General features: G+C 33.1%; 1 protein-coding gene across 2 annotated transcripts in view; it reads right to left on the reverse strand.

Moving 5' to 3' along the window:
- Nucleotides 1–23,143, reverse strand: part of LOC128238913 (uncharacterized) — a 31,746-nt gene extending 8,603 nt beyond the window's left edge. The window contains exons 1-9 of one of the 2 annotated variants that reach the window (XM_052955232.1): nt 23,007–23,143; nt 14,783–14,864; nt 9,037–9,119; nt 6,631–7,542; nt 5,992–6,015; nt 3,463–3,654; nt 2,992–3,210; nt 2,101–2,245; nt 1,196–1,656 (exon numbers count right to left, since the gene is read on the reverse strand). In XM_052955232.1, coding sequence (XP_052811192.1) covers nt 1,196–1,656; nt 2,101–2,245; nt 2,992–3,210; nt 3,463–3,654; nt 5,992–6,015; nt 6,631–7,417 — 1,828 coding nt within the window. In that variant the 5' untranslated portion in view covers nt 7,418–7,542; nt 9,037–9,119; nt 14,783–14,864; nt 23,007–23,143. The remainder of the gene's footprint in view (nt 1–1,195; nt 1,657–2,100; nt 2,246–2,991; nt 3,211–3,462; nt 3,655–5,991; nt 6,016–6,630; nt 7,543–9,036; nt 9,120–14,782; nt 14,865–23,006) is intronic. The other variant, XM_052955233.1, reaches the window with a different exon arrangement.
- Between the last annotated feature and the right edge of the window lie 3,028 nt (nt 23,144–26,171).

Here is a 26,171-nt window from a genome sequence, read left to right on the forward strand (position 1 = left end):
AAAACGAATTGACATGACTATAACAGACGGTGTATTTCAGAAGTCCATACAGCTGATTCTATGACAAACTTACATGCAAAATGCAAAACGTTAACAGTTATGTTTTTTAATGCAAGATGAGTGCAAGTTGCTGATAAAGATTTAATCTGAAACTGTAAGACTAATTGTTTTTCGCAGAAATTCATATTTAAAGAAAAACAAGCTGATATTAATACTATTACAGGCTACAGCAATGTCTTGAAACTACAAGACAAAACCAAAACAGCCTTGCCCGCAACATCAGAAAATGTTTTCGGTACCTAGCAAAAACAGTTGCCAAAAACTGATTACTTTGAAACTTTTAGGCTACAGTTTTAGTTTTTGGTACCTCTCAGGATTTTGAAATAATCTTAGTCTATATATAACTATCAGTTTCAAACTCTGAACTATTTATTAGCTAAATTGGACAGCTTAAAGAATATTAAATGAACAATCATCGTATCTCACAATTTCAATCTACTGGATCACTCAAACATAGATAACGGGGATTGTATTGATATAACAACGACAAATATTACAGGCGTTTCTTAACAGCACTTTATGTTTTAAGAGTAATTTGGGAAGATTTCTAGTGCGCTCTTTAAAACCACTTTATTTAAAAATGTTGTAATGAAACACGAGTTAAACATTTGAATTGTGTGTTTTTACCAAAAAGAAACAGTACCGCTCACTACGCTCACTGTCATACAAGACAGTAGCATATAACATTTGATATAATTTTAAGTTTTCTGGTAAGCGCTCAAGCTGCTCAATCAAATATTCCAATATTCGTCTTCCGGACAATGCGCATGTCAGTTTAGTTTGTGGTCACCAAGCTGGATTAGAAAGTTTTCTCTCGAACTCTGGTTTCCCATATAACACGAGAATAAACTGTTGCACTACATTTTGCCAACGAGAGTGTAAAGTAAAATGTTGAATAACTTAGTGTTTTGTAACACAGACGTATTTGGGCTTTTTGACACTACATGTATATAGAAACAAACCTAAGCGGTGACCTTGGCCGTAACTTTCAAATCTTTTGTTGGCGACTTGCGAAATTTATTCAATCAGGCATGCTTGACCATAACATGTTAGTGACGTACTTCAAACGACTCAAACTAATTTTAGGGGTATACAACTCTAACAATCGCAAATTATCGTATATGATATATCTTACCTATCATAATGTGATTTCTGGACGTCTTCGAATTTCTATGAACTCGGGCACAATCAGAGCAAAGCATCTTATCGCAGTCTTTGCATTTAATCATGTAATTAACTTTAATTTTATTTTGTAAACATGGCTCACAATAAAAGCTGACTTGTTCTTTCTTCGATTCTTTTTTCAAATTTTTAACCTTATTTCCGGCGTCGTCAACAGTATATTCCTCAATTGGATTTTCCATTTCATCCTGTTTCAATTTCTTAACCTTATTTCCGGCCTCGTCAACAGTATATTCCTCAATGGGCGTTCCTGTTTCATCATATATCAAAGTCTTAACAATATTTCCGGCGCCGTCAACAGTACATTTCATTGCCTTCTGTATCCAAGGCGTAAACTTAATGTTGGCGTCGTCTACAGTATATTCCTCAGCGGGCTTTTCATGTTCATTAGATTCCATTTTTCTGCTTCCAATTCTGAAAACAAGCAAAAGAACAATGCTTAAATAGATGATGTATTGGTCTTAAGTAAATGTTTATTTGTCACAAGTATGTCACTTTGAAAGTAAAATAGCACCGTAGCCAGTTGATTTGAAAACGTGAATGGGCATTGTGTTAGTATAATCTTTAAATAGAAAGACCAGTGTGCTTGCAAAATAGACACCGCACAAAAACGATTACCTGCATGTGATACCTGATGATATTAAATATTCTGAAGTAAATCCTCTAAATTATGATCGTTTTTTGGACACACCAACACTTTTTAAGCACTCAATATTGTACAATTACACAATGAGAGTAGTTTTTTACGGACGCACTGATGCACAAATGACCAACGAGTGTCACGCACATATATATGTGGAGCCATAACTGTTTGTAATGGGCAAATCGAAACATAAGCACCAAAGGCAAGCAACATACTTGAAAAATTGATCTTCCCGTTGGGAAGTTTGTGTACTCATGTCGCAAAGAGCGGCAAAGCTTTTTTCCAAACGTAACTGTGACTTTTGAAAGATCATCTCCAAAAGAAACATAACAGAGTCAATGTCCATGTCTACTGCTTGACCTAAAAGGTTAAAAGCAAAAGATTGATAAAAGAACTTTCAAAATGACGCAAAAAATCGCACTTAATGAATTGTATACATTGGTAACGGATGCCAATAATACAAGAGCGCTACAGTTCGTCTGTATTTGATTTTAAGACGAACAATGTGCATTTCTAAAAAAGAATTGAAGACAGAGTTATGCTCCTTCCCTTGCATGTGCATCTCTTAAAAAAATCCAATTTTAATATTCTGAACGATTTTTAAGTTATGGCTGAGGCTAACGTTTTGGCTCAACAAAGCCGACACCATGCTACAGCAAAACTTCGGCATTTTAAAAAAAAGAAGTCAAACAAAGTAAAATGAATTTGAGTATTGCGTTTTTGTTTGACGGTTGTTTATCGTATATTCATCGTGCTATTTTAATAAGTATTCTTCTTCAAGCAAGAAGGAATTCTCTGCATCTAGAAGGCTCCATTCTCGATCACCAGAGCGATTATGCTTTACGTAAAACAGTTATATTATAAATTATATTTATTATTGTCAATCCTCTGATAAATAAGATAGGAAATCCCATGAAATATGCATTTTAAACAAAAACACTAAAGCCTTGTGGTTTCTATCTCAGGGTCACGTCTTAGCATTATTCTACATGTCAATAACACAATGTTTGAGGAATATTTACCATATGCTATAATGCTTTTGTTTATTAAACCATGCTCTAAACAAAAGAAACATTATTGGGAATATTTATGATAAATTTATGTACCTATTTTCATCAAAGCTGAAAACATATCCGGAATGGCGATGGTGATTTCCAAATGTTCACATCCTTTTTGCCTTCTAAGCAATGTTTGCATAGGCTCAAATGCCAATTCCAGTCTACAATTAAAATAGTCCTTGATGAAACTCCACATCCACCGGACATTGTCAAACCCAATCTTTACTTCTACGCACTTCGGCCGGACACCCAGCACATGTCGCCCCTCTTCAAAATATAAACAAAGGAATTAATTCATAATGTGTGAGCAAATATTGTCACGTTTAAGGTAATTGATGGTAAAGAATCAAGTTAATTCAATGAATGATTCTGAGGTATGACTTAATAATCCAATTGGCCGAAAAAACATTTTCATGGACGCCAAGGCATGCGCAGACGCATAATAACCTCCTTTTTCTTAGAATAGTCAGGCTAAAGATAAATGTATTTCTTTATATTAAAACAAAAAGGTGTACTTGCTGTATGGATTTTCAAGGTATTTCCAAGCCATACAACTGGCATGAATAATCTGTTGATTGAACTCCACGTCGTCTACTGTTTCAGGCATATTGTTTGCCAAACATTTTGTAAATGTTTCAATAAAACTTGCATAAAGAAGGTCTTTTTGTTCTCTAGGTAATCGTCCAAAGAAAAGCAACACATTCAGTTCACCTAGAAAGGTATTGGCCATGTAAGTCAAAGAACTGTAAACAATAATTTTATAACACAATAATTTATTAAATGTAAAATGGGTAACTGAATATTTTCCAATCCAACATTGGACGAACGACGTAGAATAGAAACCGACTAAATAAAATTTAAATCAGTTCATACGTTAATTCCTTCCGATAAGAGGTTTTGAAATGAAACAGAGCACTTCAATTTTGGCCTCTTTAATCTACATCTGTAAATGTATAATATTTCCGATTTATTTTGTAAAACCATTTAAATGATAAATGAAATAAATTAAATAAATTCTATAAATATTAAGATTACAGATAAATGAAAGGATGAAATAGGGACAACGCGCTCGACAACGTGTTTGGATCACTGTGAACTTAAATAAAATGCTAAACCTTTAAGTTGAATAATAAACTGCACTTTTCGCATTATATGTACAATGTAGTTATCCAACTTTAGTCATTCAGTGTGATGGATTGGGGAGAACCGTTGTATACAGTTTTAACGCAATAAAATAAGTAATAGCTCAGATATAGAATTATATATATATATATATAAGTGTTCTAACATGCAAAACCTAAAGCAGAATTTTGGCCCTGTATTATTATATTTAGAAATCAAGTTAATTAAAAACAGGCAACGTTTGCATTATATGCGAGGTAGAATTATCATCCTTGATTGTATAAAGTGTCAATGCGATGCATCTAGTAGTTGCTGAGTTATTGACTTATATGTGCTAACATGCAAACCCTTACCCAAAATTAAGTAGAATAAGAATGGGGCAAATTATATACAAGATTTGCAAGATCTAACTTGATTAATTGAGTCGGTTGGATTATTGGGAGCCATTTTTATATCGTTTCAATGCATTACAAGTTTTTGCTGAGATATTGACTAAAATGTGGGTACATGCGAAACCTTACCCAACATTTATAAATAAAATAATGCATGGTCATCATTTTCAATACACGCCAAAAGGTGTTATGGCACTTGATAACTTCACCACGTTTGGTGGATGAGTACCGTTATGTAAACTCTCAACACAATAAATCTCATTCTGAGACATTTTTGCAGATATATTAACCATTGTGTGCTTACATGCAAAACCGTCACCAGAATTTTTAAGTTGATCAATGGGCCATAATTTAAATAATATATAACATGCAAGGTAGAATTAACTTTCCGCGGGGAATAACGCAGCACATACTGGATAAGTATCCGATCTTTGGAACCGGCCAGAATTATTTCTTAATATGATAATTAAGGGCCAAAATTTTGATTACATGTTAAATATAATTATTTAACTAGATTCTTTTATGACATTTAATGGTTGAATTTCCATGTATAAAGTATTATTACAATACACCAGATACGTGTTGAGATAATAACCTATGTGTGCTAACATGCAAAACCTCAACAAGAATTCCATATTCGAAAAAGGGCAAGTATTTGCAACATAGACAATGTAGAGTTATCTATCATGACTTGATTAATTAATCGTGCTGGGTTGTTAGGAACACATTTCTTAAAATTCATTACAGTAAACGATGTATTTACTGAGATATTGACTTAAATGTGGTTACATGCTAAACCGTAACCAGAATTTCTTAGTAAAAAATAAACGACCAAAATTAATTTGCATTTCATGCAAAGTATAGTTTTCCAATATCATAAATTGAGTAGGTTCAATGGTTTGAAACACATGTGTAAAGTTTAAAACTGCAATTCATGATGTATTTGCCGAGGTAAGGGGCTAATATGCAAAAAAAGGTTTTAAGCCGACGTATTGTTGTTCTCCATAGTCTTCGAAAATGCTATAAGATTTCGTCAGCACCAGAGTTATCTAATATTGTAACACACCATAATATATTGTCATCTTTTGATGCACCATTAACTTCCATCTGATTGTTTTCAAAGATTCCTAAAATGTAATTTGTTTTGCTAATTTAAAAATAAAACAACTTTTATCAATATGGCAACATTGGTACTCAGATTTGTTGTTCTTGAAATGTGCAGGAGTCAAAAATACAGTTATATTTATCAATAATACATTTACATCCTCCTTTTTTATATATTGGGATATATCATTTTGTTTCCAATCAAGGGAGGTTATTTGATAATATTGGATCACTTAGTCGTTGTTCTTGCACAAAACCTATGTAAATAAAGCTTAAAAGTTTAGATATTCAATGGTTTTAATGTTTTATTTATAAGGAGAAGAAAACACATACAAAATGTGTACAGACAGACGGACTATGATTATATGTGAATACATGGAAGAGTTCATAAATGATTTTATCTCGGAAAAATCTTTATTAAAATGATTACCTTCTTTTGGCAGTTCTTCCACAGCTGTAATTAAAAAGGCCACTTATAAATCTGCCTTGCAAATATAACACAGTTTATTGCGGATATATTATCTAAACGTTTATTGGCATATCTGTAAGTTATTGCGCTTTGTTCCGTTGTGTAACGTTGGCAATTTGGCTTCAAAAATCTCGTAATCATAAATAAGTCATTATGGTTCCGCAAGGTACCATTACGGAAATATGCACAGACGCTCATGCTTATGTATTCCCGTACAAAAAGTATTTTTTCCGACAGCTCAATTTGAACTTAGTCCGCCTTGTCACTACACATTTAAAACTGCGACTTAGACCACTCGCCTGTGTAGACAATTGACAATTAAGAATAATTGAAGTGTATTTAATTGTATTATGCGATTTAAATGAGAGAAGGGTTGTTCGTCCTGCATCATGCGAATTCATTAAAACGCGATTTTGCCAGTCAATTTTCCTACGGTTTACGTATTTAATGCAACGAACAAAAGAACCCTGGCTGCCGACAACGTATACTATAAATTCATTATTCAAAAGATTTAAAAAAATGTAAGGCATACAACTTAAAAGTTTAAAACATTGCATGCTATTTTTGTCAAACATTTAACTCAATTCAGGGTAGATGTACCTTTTTCTATCTTGTCTAATCTTTGAATGATCTCCTTGTCATCGTGGTACGACTGTTGAAGATGTCTATGATCAATCAAAAGATATGTTTTCAGTTTGCCATTTTCAATGTCATCCATTTCCTTCTTTATCTCACTTTCAAAAGCATCATCACCAAGGAATGCAAGTCCTAAGTCAATAAATGTTTTAATAACAGGCATATGCAATTCGTAATCGGCTGTGGTCATTGCAGGGTCATCAGGATGGCAAAGCTTGTTTCTTAATTCCCTTATATCATCTAATGACTCTGCTATTCTGACAAGTGATGTCTGAGGCTTTGGAGACAGCACTGATAGAAGACAAGAACAAACAGACATGGGCCATTTGTTAATATCTGTGTTTCCAGACGCTGGGTATAGTTTGCGTTCATATGCTTTTCCAACTTTTGTTGCTGTTACTTGAACTCTGTTGTTAATAAGCACAGGATCTATTGGGTTTCCGAATTCCTTGAGAATAATCTTCCTTTGAATTTGTGTTAAAACACAATTAAGAAGTGACAAATCCCACTGCTTGATATCGGTAGCGGTACCAGGATATAAAATCGCCTGGCTTTTTGGCAAAGAAGCAATTTGCATATCTTTAAGGTGAGTCCTTTCACTTGAGAGAAATCCGTCCACATCAGAATATCCAAGCCATGAAACCATCTTTGACAAAAGTGTTCTCATAACTTTAACGCAGCAGCGCATTAGCATTTGTAAGAAGTTGTTGAAACGATCTTCATCGCTTAAATTTTCCGGTCCACGTACCATCTTGTTCTAAGACGGTATGTAATACAAACCTTCAAAAGTCTTAGATGTATTGCTTTATTGAATAAGTGCTGTTTCTTGTATAAGGAATCATCGTTGCACCGCTCGTCATAAGGGAAATTGTTTACCTTCCAACGAGAAATTATTGTGAAGTTGTTATTGAAAATTACGTTGTTTTCATAGAATGCAACCATATGGAAAACGAAGTTTTCAAAAGTTTGTTTACTGACAAAAGCGAGTGGTTTGGATATAAATATGTGTGTGTGGGGGTGTGTGTGAGCTCTTTTATGGTATTTTCGAGATTAAATAGACTCATTAATAGTATTTATATTAATCCCGTCTTCGGTTTGATCACTTTATGTTGTGTTTTCCAGATTAGACACTTTTTTTGTGATTTCAAGAATGTGATTGTTTTTGATATTTTGGAACGTTGATTAGAGCAATTATAAATTGAATAAGTTAAGCTAAGGGCAACGGAATGGTTGTTTTTGTAATTGATGTCTATACCTTGACACATCGTCGCAATATGTTAAATATAGTCATATGACCTTTGATCTTCAAGAATGACGTCATTTCAATATGGTGAACAGTTTTGACGAACTATTTGAAAATATTACAAGCTGTTCTAGGGAAATGGTGCGGACACAAAATTGATAATCGTTTGTCCATTGATCTTTAAGTGACCTTGAACCAAACTGGTTGTAACATGCCATATGAACATTGTATCAATATGGTGAACATTTGTTGTAAATTATTTCAAAACTTTTTAAGCCGTTCAAGAAATATTGAATTGACAGAAAAGTATGCATAAAATTGTCTAAATATGGTGAACATCGGACAATTTAATTATGTTGTCATAATAGTCTTATGAACTTTGACCTCTTATAGTCAGCTTGCTCTTGGACAGAGCTAGTTGTAACCTATACTCTGCATATCGCTTCAATATTGTGCACATTTGTGGAAAATTAATTCAATCCTTCAAGTGGTTCAAGAGATATGGAGCGGAGAAGAAATGTTGTTATACGATCTATGACCTCTCAGTATGCCATTGACCTTAAAACCGAGCTGATTGGAACATGCTATCACATGGTCTAAATACATCTAACATCTCACATGGAATATATAATACTCATATGACCTTTGACCTCGAGCTGTGTCCTTGCTATTGAACTAAACTGGTTTCAACATGGTGAACATCGCACACGAAATATTGTCATATAATACTTATATGACCTTGATCTCCAGCTGTGACCTTTCCATTGATCTAATCTGGTTGTTACGTGCGCTCTGCACATCGGCGCAATATGCTTAACATTTGAGGCGAGTTATTGCAAAATCCTTTAAACGGCTTAAGGGATTAAGGGATATTGAGCGGATATGAAATGTAGTCATATGACCTTTGACCTCTTAGAGTGGCCTTGGCCTTGAACCGAGCTCGTTGAAACATGCGCTCTACATATTGTCGCAGTATGATGTACATTTGTGGGTAGTTATTTCAAAACATTCATGCGGTTCAAGAGATATGGAGCGGACACGGTGTGTTAAATACAGACTGATGGACGGACAACTTGAGCAAAAACAATATGTCCCCCAATTTATAAGCAACATATTCATTTTGGTACCTCCTCTGCTGATACTGACGACCTGATGTCTGAGATGTCGGAGGTGTCTCAATTCAAACAACTCTCCTGCGCTCAGGACTCAGCTGAAATAAAAACAGAACCTCAGGTTTGTCAGCTAGCGAAGCTATTGACCTTATATTTAGAATGTATGTGTTTGCTAGGTAGTATTGATTACTAGTAATTCTAAATGCCGTCCAGGCTTTATTAAATGATGTTTATTTTTTTAAAGATTATCCCGCCTCTAGATGTATTTTATCACCTTTACGCTTGACGACGTTGAGAAGACTTATTCACAAATAAGGACAATTTTGAGAAAAAGGCAAGTGTATGCGACGATATATGTTGTTCAAACTCATATATATTCACCTCGACTTTCATTCCTTAATTGAATGGCCCACCCTTCGGACTCCACACACTTAAACCAGGCTAACTGCATTCATACCCCGACAATTGCTTCAATCACGTAATTCTGAGTCTTAATCTGAGCGAGTAAGTTGAAGCGACCAATTCTGACTTTTATTCAAAGGGGAAGTACGCAGTTAATCAGAAGATATTCAACCATTTTAAAGAGGTCTATAGAGTCTGTATTATCAATACGGTCACTGAATTACTCCACTCTAATAGAGTTCTTTGGAATAAATAGTTTACGGTTGGAGAGTGGTGGAGTTGTCGAATGTCGTCGTCCTTTGTAAATACACATTGAAACTGGTCGATCAGGATGTCTACTTACCTTTTCAATCGCTAACAAGATGGTTATAATCCATTAGAAGAGCTATGCCTTTTTATATTTAATTTGTATTTGTAAAACGGTTCAGTGATATTATTTTCTCGGCCTTTATTAATGAATATATTTATGTGATTACATTCTGCTTTTCGAATAAGAAACTATGTTTCCTTCTGACATCTAGTCCAATCATTTGTTTTCTTAGCATTGTTGTCGCTTTACGTTTCAATTGTTTTGTCCTCTTTAGTGATTAGTCTTCTCTAGGGTTATTAGAAATCTCAAAATGGTATTGTCAACAGGAAATGACAGTGAAATAAGGTATTTTGAAAAAAATAGTTTTTGAATTTGCAACATCTTCACAGTGATAAAGAATAATTTTGGTATTTATTTGAAGTCTTATATCAAAGATACAAAAGCGACATATTTTATTTTATAGGAATTTAAACATGATTGAATTTCATTATGTAAAATAGCATTAAAAAAGCTGAATGACTATATTGATTGCATCACGGAAAACAGACAACTTGTAACTGATTCCATTTGTTGCAGTTACCTTATTTAAAAGCAAAAATCTGCAACAAAAACAACATGCGGCCTACATGCACATTACCCTTTAATCAAAATTCGTACCCGTACTTGCGTGTAGGTAAAGAAATTTGTTCAAGTTTCTGTATGTATCCTTAAAAAATCTCAACACAGCTATCCTGTTCTCTGATTATGAGCTTCATTTTGTTTACATCACGATAAAACATTATATTTTCAATTAATTCCGCTTATATGGGGTTATATTGCCAGGACCGGGAAAGCTTTTATTGGCAAAGCTGCGGGAAAAAGGGGATATTAATATCGATCGCTGTTAGGACCAATAAAATGCGATATGCTTGACCACCACTGCCGGGCCCTCGGGATAGGTGTTGAAGGGGATAAGTTAAAAGCTACTTATATGTCCAATTAATAAGCTTTAGATATTGAACATGTATTCATATAAAGACAAAACAGACTATGGACAAAACATTACATACCATTAAATAACAGGTTGACAATCGTTTTGACAGGGTAGATAAAACATACCACATCATCTTTTAAGCAAAGCTTAATTGGCGATTGCACATGGATGACATTAATATTAATAGGTCAGTATTAACACTATTTGAATTGGTTATTTCGATAATAACATAACATGTAATTAAAAAAACATTAAAAGGTAACTATAACATTAGGCCTTTTTTTAATAAATTTGTAAACGTATCCGCCGCCCAGTTATTTCGAAAACATCAAAAAAAGTGAAAAAGGATTGAAAAAAAAAATTGAAACAAAAATCGGATTGTTTTTTTGAAAAATTGATGTATGTTCATATGTTCATGTAAAATCTGTTGCCTGTTCCTTTGTAGCATGAGGGTGCAGTTTTCATAATTGTTTTCAAAATGGCGGCCTCAATGAAGCTGAGATCATACATGGTGGTGGTGTTAGTAGTTTATATTTCCCCGGCTATTCCCGTTATACCCCCGGACCTGGGGAGAGGGGGGGGGCGTGGTAACAATTGACTGGTGCATTACTAGAACTTGTTATTAGCTTGGATGTTTTTATTATATTTCAATGTTGTTTGTTTAACTTTGGATGATCTGATGAAACCAGATGGAAGAAAACATAAACGAACATATGTATATTAACTCTAGCAGTTCTAAGCTGGCTCGGTTAGCACAGTTGGTAAAATGTTAGTATTCCAATTCAAAGGTCACTGGTTCTAACTTGTAGTCTGCTGGCTACAGTCACTGTCGTGGGTTGATTCATGTTAAGTGAAGCCGTGGAATGTGCTGGTTTTGTAGCCAATGTAGACCCTGTATAAACTGACAACACCTGTAAATGACTTTAAATGTTTTTATTGTGTGTTTACCCCACTTTAACTTCAAAAGTCTTGTGGCAATTAAGTGGCATTTTATTACTTCTTTATATTTATAAATATTTTCTTTAATTTGTAGCCCAGGTTCAAAGCTGCACTCTCTGTTCAAACTATGGGAAAAGACGTGTTGTTTATTGTCAGCATCATCTCGACCCTTTTCCCAGACCCAGGACAATGACACAACGATGTGTTTGTCGGGGGGGGGGCATTAATTGTTAAACATATATGGATACCACCTACTATTCAAGTAATCACAAGGCAGTCCAAAGGACGGCTATATCCCCCGCCGTTGTTTCTTAGTATAATTTGTTTTTCTCGCAACCTGACTGGTACGTTGAATCTGAACAAAATTGTACACAACCACTGGTCTAGAGTGGAAATATAGGAAATACAAGTTGTTTGATCGGTAAACTAAATATTCTTGGATATTTGAACATAGTACAAAAGGATATTTGTTAAAGTTTTTATTATTGTGTGTAGTGTTGGTAATATCAATGTAAAGGTTATTTTGGCTAAACATAGGAAGGAAAATGAGTCCTTGATTTATATCATCGATGAAATAGCAAGCCTCAAGTATTTTCTATAAAGTGATACATATATATTGTGCTGACGTCATAACATTGTTTTACTGCTTTTGAAGAGAAAAAACATGTTATAAATATATGATCACATTTGTTTCCATTGCTTTTTTAAAAGAAATATTAAGCTTGTTGCACATAATGATAATGCTTGGTAGAGTGCGTTAAGTATCAATCTGTGTAACTTGTTTAACACTTTAAATTAATATTTATATATTATCTTCTATTTAGCATTGTCATAATATGGACCCAAAACTGAATGATGGATTTATAGCACAAATTGCAGCTGGTTCGAGTTCTTGGATCAATTCAGTTACTGCTGCTAAAAGTACATGAACTGTATAGGGTCAATAAATCCAGTAATAATTGACATGCCTACACTGCTAAATATAAAAAGCCCGGACACAAGCATGTGTAGTACGACCTTTAAATGTGATATGTGACCTTGACCAATGATGTATGGACCCGGGTCAAGGTCATTGCACATCGTCTCAATAAGGACAACATTTGTACCAAGTAATATGGTACTCCATCAATGCATAAGTAAACTATAGCGCAGATACGAGCATGTGTACTCTGACCTTAAATGTCTCGTGTGACATTGACCTTAGAGGTCTGGACCCGGCATATCGTCTCAATGAGGACAGCATTTGTACCAAGTAATATGGTAATCCATCAATGCATAATTAAGTTATAGCGCGGACACGAGCATGTGTACTCTGACCTTAAAATGTCTCGTGTGACCTTGACCTTTGAGGTATGGACCCAGGTCAAGGTCACTGCACAATGTCTCAATGAGGACAACATTTGTACTTTGTAATATTGTAATCCATAAATGCATAATTAAGTTTTAGCGCGGACACGAGCATATGTACTGTGACCTTTAAATGTCTCGTGTGACCTTGACCTTTGAGCTATGGACCCGGGTCAAGGTCACTGCACATCGTCGCAATGAGGACAACATTTGTACCATGTAATATGGTAATCCATGAATGCATAAGTAAGTTATAGCGCGGACATGAGCATGTGTACTCTGAACTTTAAATGTCTCTTGTGACCTTGACCTTTGAGGTATGGACCCGGGTCATGGTCACTGCACATTGTCTCAATGAGGACAACATTTGTACCAAGTTATATGGTAATCAATCAATGCATAAGTAAGTTATAGCACGGACACGAAATATTACAGCTAGGCGGACGGACGGACGGACGGACTGACAAACGGACGAAGTGCATTCCTATTATTATTTACATTTCCTTATTCCATTTAAAAAGTAATTGAGTCTTGGAGCAATATAAAGCATATTCATGACACTATTACACTGCAGGTGTGTCAGTGAAAATTTCTACAGACTGAGTGTATTTTTTATGTTGAGAAGACGAATAAGTGCCCAGCTATGAGGAACCAATTGCTGGTTAGACACAGGTATATTTCATTGTAATGCTGATATGTGGAAATAAAGTTGCAAATAGGAAAACTCTTGCAGTCAGGATGCGCTTCAAAAACAACAAAAAGATGTGAAACTAAAACTGAAAGTTTTTAATAATATTGACCTTATGTAACATTATTTTAAAGTGAAGTGAATAAAATGCTTATATCATGATTACATTAATTTAAATCTGAAATTGGTAGGAGATAACATTGGACTGTAAAGCCAAACATATGTGTATGACAATGTGAGCATTTGAACATTTCAATATTTATTATAATATTGAGGCATTGCAGACATTGTGTTGTATAGAAATTAAAACATACATTTTCTTTATTTACAAATGTCATTCATATGTGTCTATGAACATGTCTTTTCTGTTTGTGATATTTTGATATTTTGGTTTTGCCACTTATACAAAAATACACGTATTGTAAAAAAAAAAGAAGAAAAAAGTAACTTGTCTGGATTCCTTTTTTTCGCACCACCCGTCCAACAATTCTTTTTAAACAAATCCGTTTACCAATTTATAAAAAAATGGCCTTATGTACATATGAATGATTATTTAGATATTCAACTTAAGAGATAGCGGAGTTTTTAAAAAGAACTAGGTGCTAAGGGCGGAAAGGCACTTTGTTTTGTATTTACTCGTTTAAGTACAATTTGAAGAACGTGTTTATTCGACTTGACTTTACTTCCGTAACATACCTTGTACATAAAAATATTTACGGCATTTTAGGCGTAAAGTGTTTATATCAGTCTGCGAGCACCCAGGCGCGAGTGCCTGACAAAAGCACATGGACAAAACATCAAATGCCATTTTTGAACAACTGATGCCGGACAATCATTTATCCCATAAAAAGCTATACCTTAAACTTTTTTTTGCGAAAACATTAAATACCTTGAATAAATTTCCATCTTACAATAAGCAGTGAAAAGGAAATCCAAATAACGATTTCGAAATATTTGATTTATTTTATGTTAATTAATTAAGGGATGTTATGTCCACCCTTGTCAAAATGATAAGGGACATTTTGTTGACCTTTTATAATTTGGCATGCGATGTTTTGTCAATGGGGTGTTTTGTCCTACATTCCCCATTCGCGGCACTAACTTCATTGGCCCCTCGCCTCCTCCTTGCTGTTTATTGGCCCATGCTGTGACACATTCCAGAATAGTCTTCATCTTTGTTTACACTTTCAGGGAAAAGAAAAATATGTTGGTAAGTAAGAAATAGGATTCTGTGTTGGTTCATAACACCTTTATCAAACACAAAATACAAAACAAATAAGAAAACACAATCTTTGTATACTCCAAATACCTGTTTGGCCTTTTTCAAAAGAAAATACAAGGTAATACAATGACTGCTTGAACATCTTGAGAAAAAGAAAACATAAATAATGATTGAAAGTGACACTCTTATTCAAAATCAATACATACACATGCGTATCGAAAATCAGTTTTGACTGATAAACTTTTAACTTTTACTAAATAATGCATTTACTGAAAATACAAATTACTGATAACAAGATTGTAACCATGTATTTAATAGCAAAAAGCGCAATATTATTAAATGATTGGTGAATGCTAAAAGATTTGGCCTACGTTAATCTGATAAGCTAGAAATACTGTGTTTTATGCTCATTCTTTAAATTTCATCTCGGTATCCTTTAGAAGAACCATTGTTTTCGACGTATTCATCCTTTATGGAATATTAAAACAATATTATTAATTGTGGTAAATCTTATCTGGGAGTGAGAGTGCATCTTTAAAAAATGAATAAAAGGCATGATTTTTGTAAACGCCGTTTACCTGATGTTGGGGTTCTTTTTATACAATAACTGCTTTAAATAGTATCAAGAAGAAACACGATGCAAAAACCTAATAATAATTAAAAACTTAAACAAAAAAAGAGCACGATCATTGTATACGCCGAGAACTTGTTGTTGGGGTTCATTTCAAAGGGTGGTAATACAATGCCCGTTTTAACATCCAGACGTATATCTAACCCTAACCCTGACCCTAATTATAAACATTTGGTGATTATCCCATCAATCTAGTTGGGATAAAATCCCCCCTTTGGTTTCAAAATTTGTCACATTTGGAGATGTGACGGTGTCAAGCCATAGTATAGCTTTTAATGGCGTATGCAGACCGTTAAAAACTCAACAACTACAACAATAATATTGAATTACTGCAACCCTAACAATTGGTTTTTATACTAAGACATTGTTTGTTACTTAAATCTCTGTTAGTCTGACCAGTCCGTCCGTTTGGCCGTCCATATCGTTTTCGTACGTTTAAGTCACCTATTTACTAAAAATGAAGTATCCTGTGATTTAGGTAGTAATGTTGTGCGACGTCTGTTAATACGTACGTGATATAAGTAAGTGTTGGTTTCATGACATTTCTTAAAACAACAAAATGCAAGTAACTGCATACTTTTACCGTTGAGATGTTACACATTATCTTTCAAAAGGATATGGGGAAGACACAAACAAACCATTCAGCTCAAATGAAAAAGGTAGATTTCACTTTTAAGTTAATATTTATATTCAAACACTCCTTTGATACATTATTAGCAACATATGGCACGTTAATATGACAATATTTATCACCTGCGAACCCATTTGTCTTCTGTATGCTGACCTAAGAATTAAGTGGAACCGAATTAAACACTATAAATCAATTTATATACATTATATCTAGTACTAGCACTCAGCTATTTGGAATCTCACAAAATTTGTATTTAATGCTATTATTTCAAAATCAGCTTTACTATACAGAAAACATTTCAAAATATTAGTGGTAAAAAATCATATTAACAATATAAAAACATATTAACCAAATATGTGTATCAAAATGTGCACGCACAGTCAATGGTATGCCGAAGCAAATAGTATACATTCCTTTTTGGTAGTTCATCTCTATTCAAAATCTTTTGAAACAAGATTAGAGTCTTGACAAAAGATTTGAATCAATATTTGAATAAAGTCTTCAAAAGCAAGTTTCATGCTAGTTTACAGAAGATAGTTAAACATATTTTGTTAAGGATATTTCCCCAAAGAATTACTTGTATAGCAAAAATAACAAAAATGCAACTAGGAGGTCAATAAATATGAGTTTTGGTTATGAAAATTATAGCGATAAGGTTTATTAGGCCATCAATAAGAGGTTAAAATGTTCTGTACCTTTGTCCTTCGTCGTGGGATTATCGGCATTTGGACGCTTTTTGTATATTTCAGATTATGCATTCGATTTGAAAGTGTTAAAAAATCAAGCGAAAGTGAACGCTATTTAACATTCAATGACTTTTAATGTATTTACACATATCAGCTTCATGAGAAATATATGATTTTTTTTTATCTAATCGTCATAATTGATGTTATTTCCATGGATGTAGTTCGACTAATGTTCGACTTATGACTTAAATGGTAAGTAAATAATAAAGTGCAATTTAGTTTTTCAAGCCAGTCGGTTTCAATGTTTCAGTATTACTGAAACCCAAAGCTTATATGGTATATTTCTCTTAACACCGTAAATATTCAACTTCCATGTCATAACAATGTCAACTATTTGCACATGCAATGGTGGTGTGTAAGCTTTTTTATACTCGCACTTGGGCCTTGACCATTCGGCGAGTGTCTGATAAGAGTGTAAGTAATTTTATGTTTCTTTTAGTACACATGCGAAGTTTTATTGGTTCATTTATTATCGTTAATTTCTTTAGTTACTGCCAGCTGTCAACCATGTTCAGTTAAATCAGAAATGTTTCCTTTTTTAAGCAGAATTATTTTATTTCATTATTCTAATTATGTATTTATTCCTGAGATAATAATGTATATTACAATGTTTGTATGCATTATTTACATTGAAATTGAGATCTTTTTTTCGTCTGCTAAAGAACATGGTTTTGTTGACCTTGACACATAACAAGCCTTGTTTTATGTTCGGATTTTTTTCTCCAATAAACTTTCAATATAATCTAATAAATGGTTTTAAGTGTTTTATTTTACTTTTTATACCTATTGTTTACTTCAAAATACTAGAAATCTTAAGAAATGAACATTTAGCACATGTGTAATGGCTGTCATGGTCAATTCTTAGAATATTACCCTCCTGACGAGTCTATTCACAGTTTTGGGGTAGTTTGGCTCTTTTACTGTCTAGGGTGTATAGGCAGATTCATTAAATTGCCCTTACTGTTCTGCAAATGCTGTACTTAAAATACCTGCTTTCCTTCAAATGTTTCAATTTGTTTTCTACTTCTAGTTTATTTGTGCATCGTTGTAGTAAAGCTTTTGTTGAATAAAGATCACTTTATGATGTTTTGAAGGTAATCTTCTCTGGTTGGTCAACATATTTTCATCACTGTCATTGAGTAAAAAATACACAGAAATTGTGGATAACCCTAGGTTGGTATAGGTGATTTAAACATGTATGATGTACATGCAATTATAAAAACAAGTTACTTAAATAAAAATTAATACAAGTTCATACATTCATTATGCAAAAATACGTCCTTTTTCAATGAATTGATATATATATATATATAGATCAGGTCAATCGGGTGATTTCTTCATTTACAATGATATATTTGATAAACTTTGCTTCATTGTCAAAGATACAGTCCGCCTATTAAGGTAACATGAGAACGCGAGACAGAAATGATATGCTCGTTAACCGGTAAAGCAGATATACATTTATCTTCTTAAACATGTTAAGTTTTCTTCTTTGATAATTTGTCATCGATAATGGTACTTCGTTAAATAGTAATGGTAGTATATTCTATGTATCATGGTCATTTATGTAATCGAAATTAAAAACACGCTATAATACACGTAATAGCATCTATACAGGTAATAAAACTAAGAGTACTTCAATAAAGGCCACACCAACTTAAGTCATCGCTCATGATATGTTAACTGATGAAGTTAAAGCCTAGTGGGTTTACACAAATAATAATTCAATTTTGTTTTAAAACAAGGTAGGCAAAATAAATTGTTTTATATTTAGAATGATAATCCTTTACCATTATGACTCCTTTCATTGTGTAAAATTAAAAGGAAATACCACACATATACTCTTTTCAACAGCTGTTTAATATTTCAGGAAGTTTTCAGAGGCATTTTATTATGTTTAATAGGATAAATATACTGCAATTTATTGATCGTTATACAGTAGCGTAAAATCGCAGGTTTCAATTGTTACGTTTAAATCGTCAATGGGTTGTAATATGTATACACTTTATAGTTTTGTAATTTAAATGTTATATAAACGTATTAAGAATATTACTCTTGTAAACTATAAACTGAGCAAAACGTTTATCTAAGTAATACATAATCTACCAAATAATAAAGTTTCTCGTAAATGACCAATGTATGCTCTCCATCGCAACCAAACTAATGTTGTATAGAGACGTGTCCTCAATGGTTGGTCAATGAACTATTTAATCGAGTCCAACAATTGCCTTATATTGTTGGTACAGAGTCCAATCGATCAAATGTTTGTGTCAGGTCTAAGGTTTCTTGGTTATTTAGGCCAATGCATGTCCGATGGATCATTTGGATATAATCCAGTTTATAATTGTACAGTCGGTAATTGTACCGAACTGCATATCATAGCTATAGAATCAATTGCATGTCCTACGGCCGTTGGTAAATTGTCCAAAGCATAGCTGTATAGAGTCCAATGTTTGTCCTATGGGTCGTTTTGAAATGATTCTATTTCAAAACTGTATATAGTCCAATGTCTGTCCAATTATTGCACTTAATAATTGTATATAGACATAAAGTAATTTTATCAATGTTATACAAATTTCGAATTAAATGAAGGTATACGTAATTATGCTGTCGATATCTGCATAGAGTCTTTGCATTTTAACATTCAGATGATTCTGAACTACTTGATGTTTGGATTTTTGTAATGTTATGTGGGCAAATATGCACCTTGGGTATTGTTCGACATTTACCATGGTAATTGAGAACATTGTTCTTTCAATAAAATACCGATAGTTTTTGTTGAAAAGAACATAATACATAATGATGGAGCTAATATTAATGTGTAAGATATCAATATCTGTATTTAATACATCTCGTATTCACTAAGCTATGTTATCTTGCAGTTCTTTAAGGAAAATAATAGAGCATCGCTAAAATAGGAGAGCGGTAGCCTTTTTTATTAAATGCATTTGAAAGTTAAACAAAAACTTTGATAGCATATGAGTCTCAAAGAAAAACCAAGTTTTTAAACTTATTTTTTTTTTATTTAAATCACACATACACATGGTATTTCAAATTCAAAAACGTTTGACATAACAACAAAAGTTTTATTATAAACAATTTCCTGTGTTTGTTTATCATTATTCGTCAAGTATGTACTTTTAACCCTGTCAAATTCAAAATACCCCCGAGGCAAAAATATGTTTTGTGTTTATATGACATGAATAACCAAAAAGTGGGAAATTACCCTATTTCCAGACCAGGGGGAAGTCTGCCCTTAAAGGTCAATACATCCCTGTGAATTATGACACTCATGACCACAAATTTGAACCTTGGGTAATATATATTTCAGAGTGAAAACAATTTAGTATTTAATCCTCACAGCTCTCAAGAACACTCCGTTGTTTACCGACATGTGTAATTGACCTTACATGATCTTGCTATTCCCCGTTAAATGGTCAATTATGTATATGGACATAATCAACAGTATGTTGTACCGTACATTTAGGTTGACTTTTGATTCACACCAGCATATTTTACCAATGCATTCTTACATCAATAACAACTTTATGACCAAATTTGGCATGCTGAAGTTCTATGAAACATTGGATTTTTCAAAAAAGATCTGAACACATATTGCTTTATCTTTATAAATTTGATTAAAGGTAGTACACTACAGTATTTGGCGACCTTTTACTATCATAATATTTAAATAGAGAAGAAATGGACAAGGTATCACAATTATTAAGGAAAAACTTTTATTAAGTTTTGAGTGTCACAACTACACTATTAACCATATGATTAAGACTATATAAGCAATAGCAACCATCTAACCTACTTTGATCAACTTTGACACCCTCTAATGTTATGAAATTTACAAATCTTTACACAACAAAATATGTTTCAATTAAACGAACATACATTTTACGATTTAGCCAGTACTTTTTGGCACAAACTCCACTTAATATCACATTTTAGGCGGCTCTACATCACGAACCCAACAGCGATTCCGTACCTAAGATTTAGGGGATGTTATGATAGGATGTATTCCGGTGACCTGTACAACGTCTCGTTCGTAATCGCTGTAGGATTCTTGATGGACAGCCGTTTCGACTGTTACATTAACTGCTAATATACATGAAGTCGGTTTAATCACAATATTGAATCGTTCACAAAGTTAAATTGTGCGTAAAAATACATCTATGCTTTTGCAATATGTTCTCTTCATTTTTTAAAATCGCTTATTGTCTTTATGTTCATTCTTAGTTGATTGTTTCTTTATTAAAATATATCAAGTGTATTATATTTCGAATAAGAGTATCTTAAAATATGTAATGGTTTAGTTGTATAGCAATGTTTCAATAGTTCTTATTTCTAATATCGGGAGTGCAAATTGTAGTTTTTTTGGCGCTGAAAAAAACATTTGGTTCGGATAACCCGATCCTACATACGGAATAGCGGCCGACCCTACCGTTTCTATATTCAGTTTGAAAAAAACAACAACATTCCGCTATGATGAAAATGACATTCTTTTATAAATCTAAAAAAAAGAGCCTACATACCCTTCCTATTTTTGAAAAGGATGTTACCCTAACCCAACCTTTTCTTAGGCCTAAGAGACGAAAAACTTGATAATGTAACAAATGATTCATGTAATACTATGATGTTTTGACATCATCTTGATATACCAGATCTTATACATTTACTATGTACAACTCAACGATAAAAGAGACTAATAATCTCAATTTTTTCCTTTAATTAAAAAAACATGTATATTAGGGATGCAAACAAATGGCAAAATTGATATTCGAATATTCGGTAATTCTTTCGATCGAATATTCGAATATTACTCTTCTTTGTCGTATCCGGTCTACGCGATGGACACTTATTGTTCCACAAATTGGCCTCTGAATTTCCCCATTTTAAGAAAACATCCAAAGAAAAAGCGATACATTTTAAACAAAAAATCGAAATATTTCAATTCCTGTGCGTTTATATTTGTAAACAATGCAAAATAAGATCGAATATTTTCGTATTTTCCCGGTTAAATGACGATATGCGCCAACATGTGAATGGCAGCCTCGTTTTGGGATTGATGTAATATATTTATAGCAAACGACTCCATTGCCAAATGTCGATTTTGCCTTATGTATTGTACAACAATACAGGACATATATCCTTAAACGCTAAACCATACAGTTATGTTTCAAGGCAAGAGCATTAAATCGAAACACGGAAAAAAGTTTAAAGCACATAACAAGAACATGTCCTTTGTATCTTCAAGGCGATGTGAGCAATATCGCCAAACCCGATTAGCAGGGAAGGCAACGCATTGGTATAAAGACCTATCTCTTAAACTCTTAATTGGCATGTTCATTTAAATGTACCCAAAATAGAATATGTTTAATGTCAATTGTCTAACAGCCAGTAAATGCAAAATTACAGGGACTGTTTATAGTTCCCGACGATATATCCGATATTACGCGTGTATAGTGTCATCAAGTTCACACCTCTGGCATTAGGAGTCTATCGTTGTAAAAATAAGACAAACGAAGGACACAGTTGTAGGCTAAACGTTAATTAATTTATTAATTTAACAAAAAACATCGTATATTCGAATGCCTATTTTGACATTCGAATACCAAACGTTCGATCGAATATTCGAATATTCGTTTGCATTTATGCTGACCACAGGTGCTCGTCACATTGCCTGGATATAGTACTTAATACATTCTTTTTTTCATATTATTTTATTTTTAATATTTTTTATTTTTTTTATTTTCATTATTTATTTATTTATTTCGGTCAAGATAGTGAATTCATGTCATTTAAAAAATTATTCCACAATTTTTCATGAAAGAAAATTAGTATAATTTAAATAAATATAAGGTGAACATGTGGAAAAAATCATCCATTTTAAACGGACCTAACAATAGAGCATAGTTTCTAAATTTAATTGAGCTAACCTAATAATTTTTACTGTTCTGATCAGATAAGATTACCATCTACAAGAAAAATATAACTTTTATGCTTTCATATGTTCATTTGGAAACAACATATACAAATACAGTAGATTTGTTAACAGTTTTATAAAATAACATATATTAATCTACTCACTGTTTACATCAGTCACACAAATTATGATAAACTTTTTGAGAGTCTTTGTGGTAATCCGTCATTTTCTTTTGAATTTAAACGCATGGTTTAAAATGAACATAAATGTTGTCACTCAATGGTCGCCGGTTTAAATGTGCAGTTTTTGGTATGCATTGCGTGCGTCGAATAGAGACACGTGTTTAGTGTTACCTTCATGAACTTTCAATTACCCAAATGGTATCATGTTAACATTGTTAAGGTAATATAAAACCGAACCATGTCTATACTACACTATTTTAACTTAAGGATTGACACTCAAATGTTCAAGTATAAGAAAAGTACTCGTAATATTATCGAGTTAAATATTTGGCTATTAAACACGAATATATTGAAGCAATTTACTTAACACACTTAATATTAATATAATCCCTATAATCATAACAAATCCAAAACAAGAAGCAGAGTTTCATAAAACGTTTTTAATTTAACGCCTAATTTATGATGTACCTATACAAAAAATGTATTTTATGGCTTTTCGGTATTTTGAAACAGAAACGCTATCAAACAAGGGAGTCTTTGAGTCCCTGCGAAACATAGCAGGCATTTAGGGACACTTTGTCTGTAGTCGCCGTCACACGCGTATTACTTGACAATATCGTTTGAACAATATAAACATGGTACGCATTGGGGCCATGGTCACTATATTACCCCTATCGTTTTCTTTGTCAGTAGACAGCAGTCCAAGGTCATGGATACATTCACAAGACAAAATGTGGGCGAAATGCGACAAATTTGGCTCGTTCAATTAAACAATACACAACCAGTGGAAAAAGGTTTATTGAAAGTTAAGCAAGTGCTAATATTTTTGCTGTTTTTACTAAGAGAAAAGGAATAATTTAGATATTTTTTTAATGTAAAAAGGAGAGACGGCCATGATTCGTTGTTCTTGCAGGGCAATTGAGACGCCTTGTTTTTTTAAATGTTTATCTCAGGAAGGTTCCTCAGAAGTTTCAATAAATTTGACTCAATAGTTTCAGAGGATACGTTTTTAAAGCAAAACAGAACACAGACATTTTAATGCTGTTGGTGTTGGTATATTATAACGTCTTTTTGCATATTATGACGCTCACACTATAAAGCTTCTTATCAAATTTCTTTCTTTTAAAATACATTTTCTTTGTGTAAATGGTTTGGCATTAAAATGCTTCTGACATAAAACGACATGAACGCACTTTCACTTGGGTCACGCGTCACACGCAACTCTTTGAACCGCTAATTAGTTATCTTACTCTTACTTTATGATACATCAGCTGTAATAAATGCATCAATGTTAATCCTTTTTTCGGTATAAGGTACGTCGTAATGTTAAGTCAGTAATTTACAATAGATTAAAGAGTGAACTTTCAAGACCATCTTTGGTGCAATGCCAAACGTGAACATTGGCAACCGGGGATATTTTTTCAACCACTTAGTTTCGCAATTTAAGCTACGTTTCATCTTGACTATAAATGTAGTTTGAATGGTTCATGACATCATTTTAAGAAACCAGATAGTTTCCCTTGACTGATTAAATGAAATTATCTTTCTTCCTAACATCGACAAGAGTGAAAATATGCAACGTTTACCATTGACACAGATAACAATCACGCTTCATTATAATAATTTAAAAAAATAACGTTTCAAAGTCAAAATCTAAAATTTACAATATACAGCATTGTATAACTAAATCGTTGAGGGAAAATATATTTCTTCATCCTCTAAAATTTTCAAACAATAGAACATATTGTTGGTACTTCCTCATCAACTACTGAAACAAGTACCTTTCAAAAAAGCTATATATCAGTGCTTATATTTTGCAACTGCGAGTATGTATGGTTTTGTAACTCTTATTTTCGCATTTTAAAGTACGTTTCATGTTAAATATTAATGTCTCAGTTTGTAAGACGATCCACAGCATGTTTACATCATCCTGAGAAACTAGATAGTTTTCCTTGTTTTTTTTAGAACACTAAATGTCCTTGACACAGATGTGAATCACGTTTTGTTATAATGAAGATAGCGTCCCAAATAATAAATCTTAAGTTTCACTGTAATACAGCAATAAAACAAAATCGTTTGGGTATACGATATTTCTTTGACCGCTTACATCTCAATAAAAAGTAAAGACTTTGTAGAAATATCGTATATTGCATTCTTTAAATTCTCACTTCGATGTTACTTTTCTTAAACGTTTTCAAAATCTTAAACATGATTATGTTTTAATTTTATTCTTGGCATAGTTATTTGAATGTTTTTCGGGATATCGGTGGCAACGGATTTTACAGTTTTATCTTATGTAATAATATATGTGGTAGTACTTTTTGAAAACACCAGGTCACACAAATTACAAACACATACAAACAACTCGCACAAAAGAACTAATGGATTTGGCTAGCAAGTTCATTAGTATTAACCCCTTCATCATTGTAACGTAAATGTCGCATGCATTTAATATTAAACATAAATTAAAAAAACTAGTAAGCAACGGGTTTGAAATCAGATCTAACATTTTCAAAAAGAATAAGTTGCAACTATATTTTTTAAAATGCATTCATTGTAACATCCCAGACTTGTTGAGGGCAAAAATAAAAAGAAAGGCTTGGTTACTTGTTTAAACCTTCAATATTAAGGAACATCGGGAACACATATAACTGCAGACCGAGTTGTATTTAATGATGTCATTCAAACCTGTTTGGCTGAGCAAGGGACTGTTTTATTTTACGTGCTTTTATGAATGAAGAAAAGCTTACTCTTATTGTTTCCGGTCATGTAATCAGTGCTGGAAAACCCCATCTTACACACCCCATGTAAGATGAGGTACGCTCAACAACGCGCCACTTCTGATTTCTTTTATTGTATGGTTTATAAATGTATATTATGCCATTTCAATGAAGCGCAATTAAATGAATAAGTATTATCAAAATTTATAGAGGAACTATTTGACGCCAATAGTGATTTAAAATTACTGCGCTTTATGACGTCAGTAAACAACGTCGCACGCGCTTTTTGGTGAAATTTACAAAAGTGCGTTTTCTACGTCAATTTTCCTAAAAAATAAATAATTTTAGATATGCCAGCAAAAATATTAATCATGTGTTTCCGGTCCGGATCGAAAAATCTGACCCTCGGGCACGCTGCGAGCATGCC

The sequence above is a fragment of the Mya arenaria genome, chromosome 6, assembly GCF_026914265.1.
Source record: "Mya arenaria isolate MELC-2E11 chromosome 6, ASM2691426v1".
Taxonomy (NCBI): domain Eukaryota; kingdom Metazoa; phylum Mollusca; class Bivalvia; order Myida; family Myidae; genus Mya; species Mya arenaria.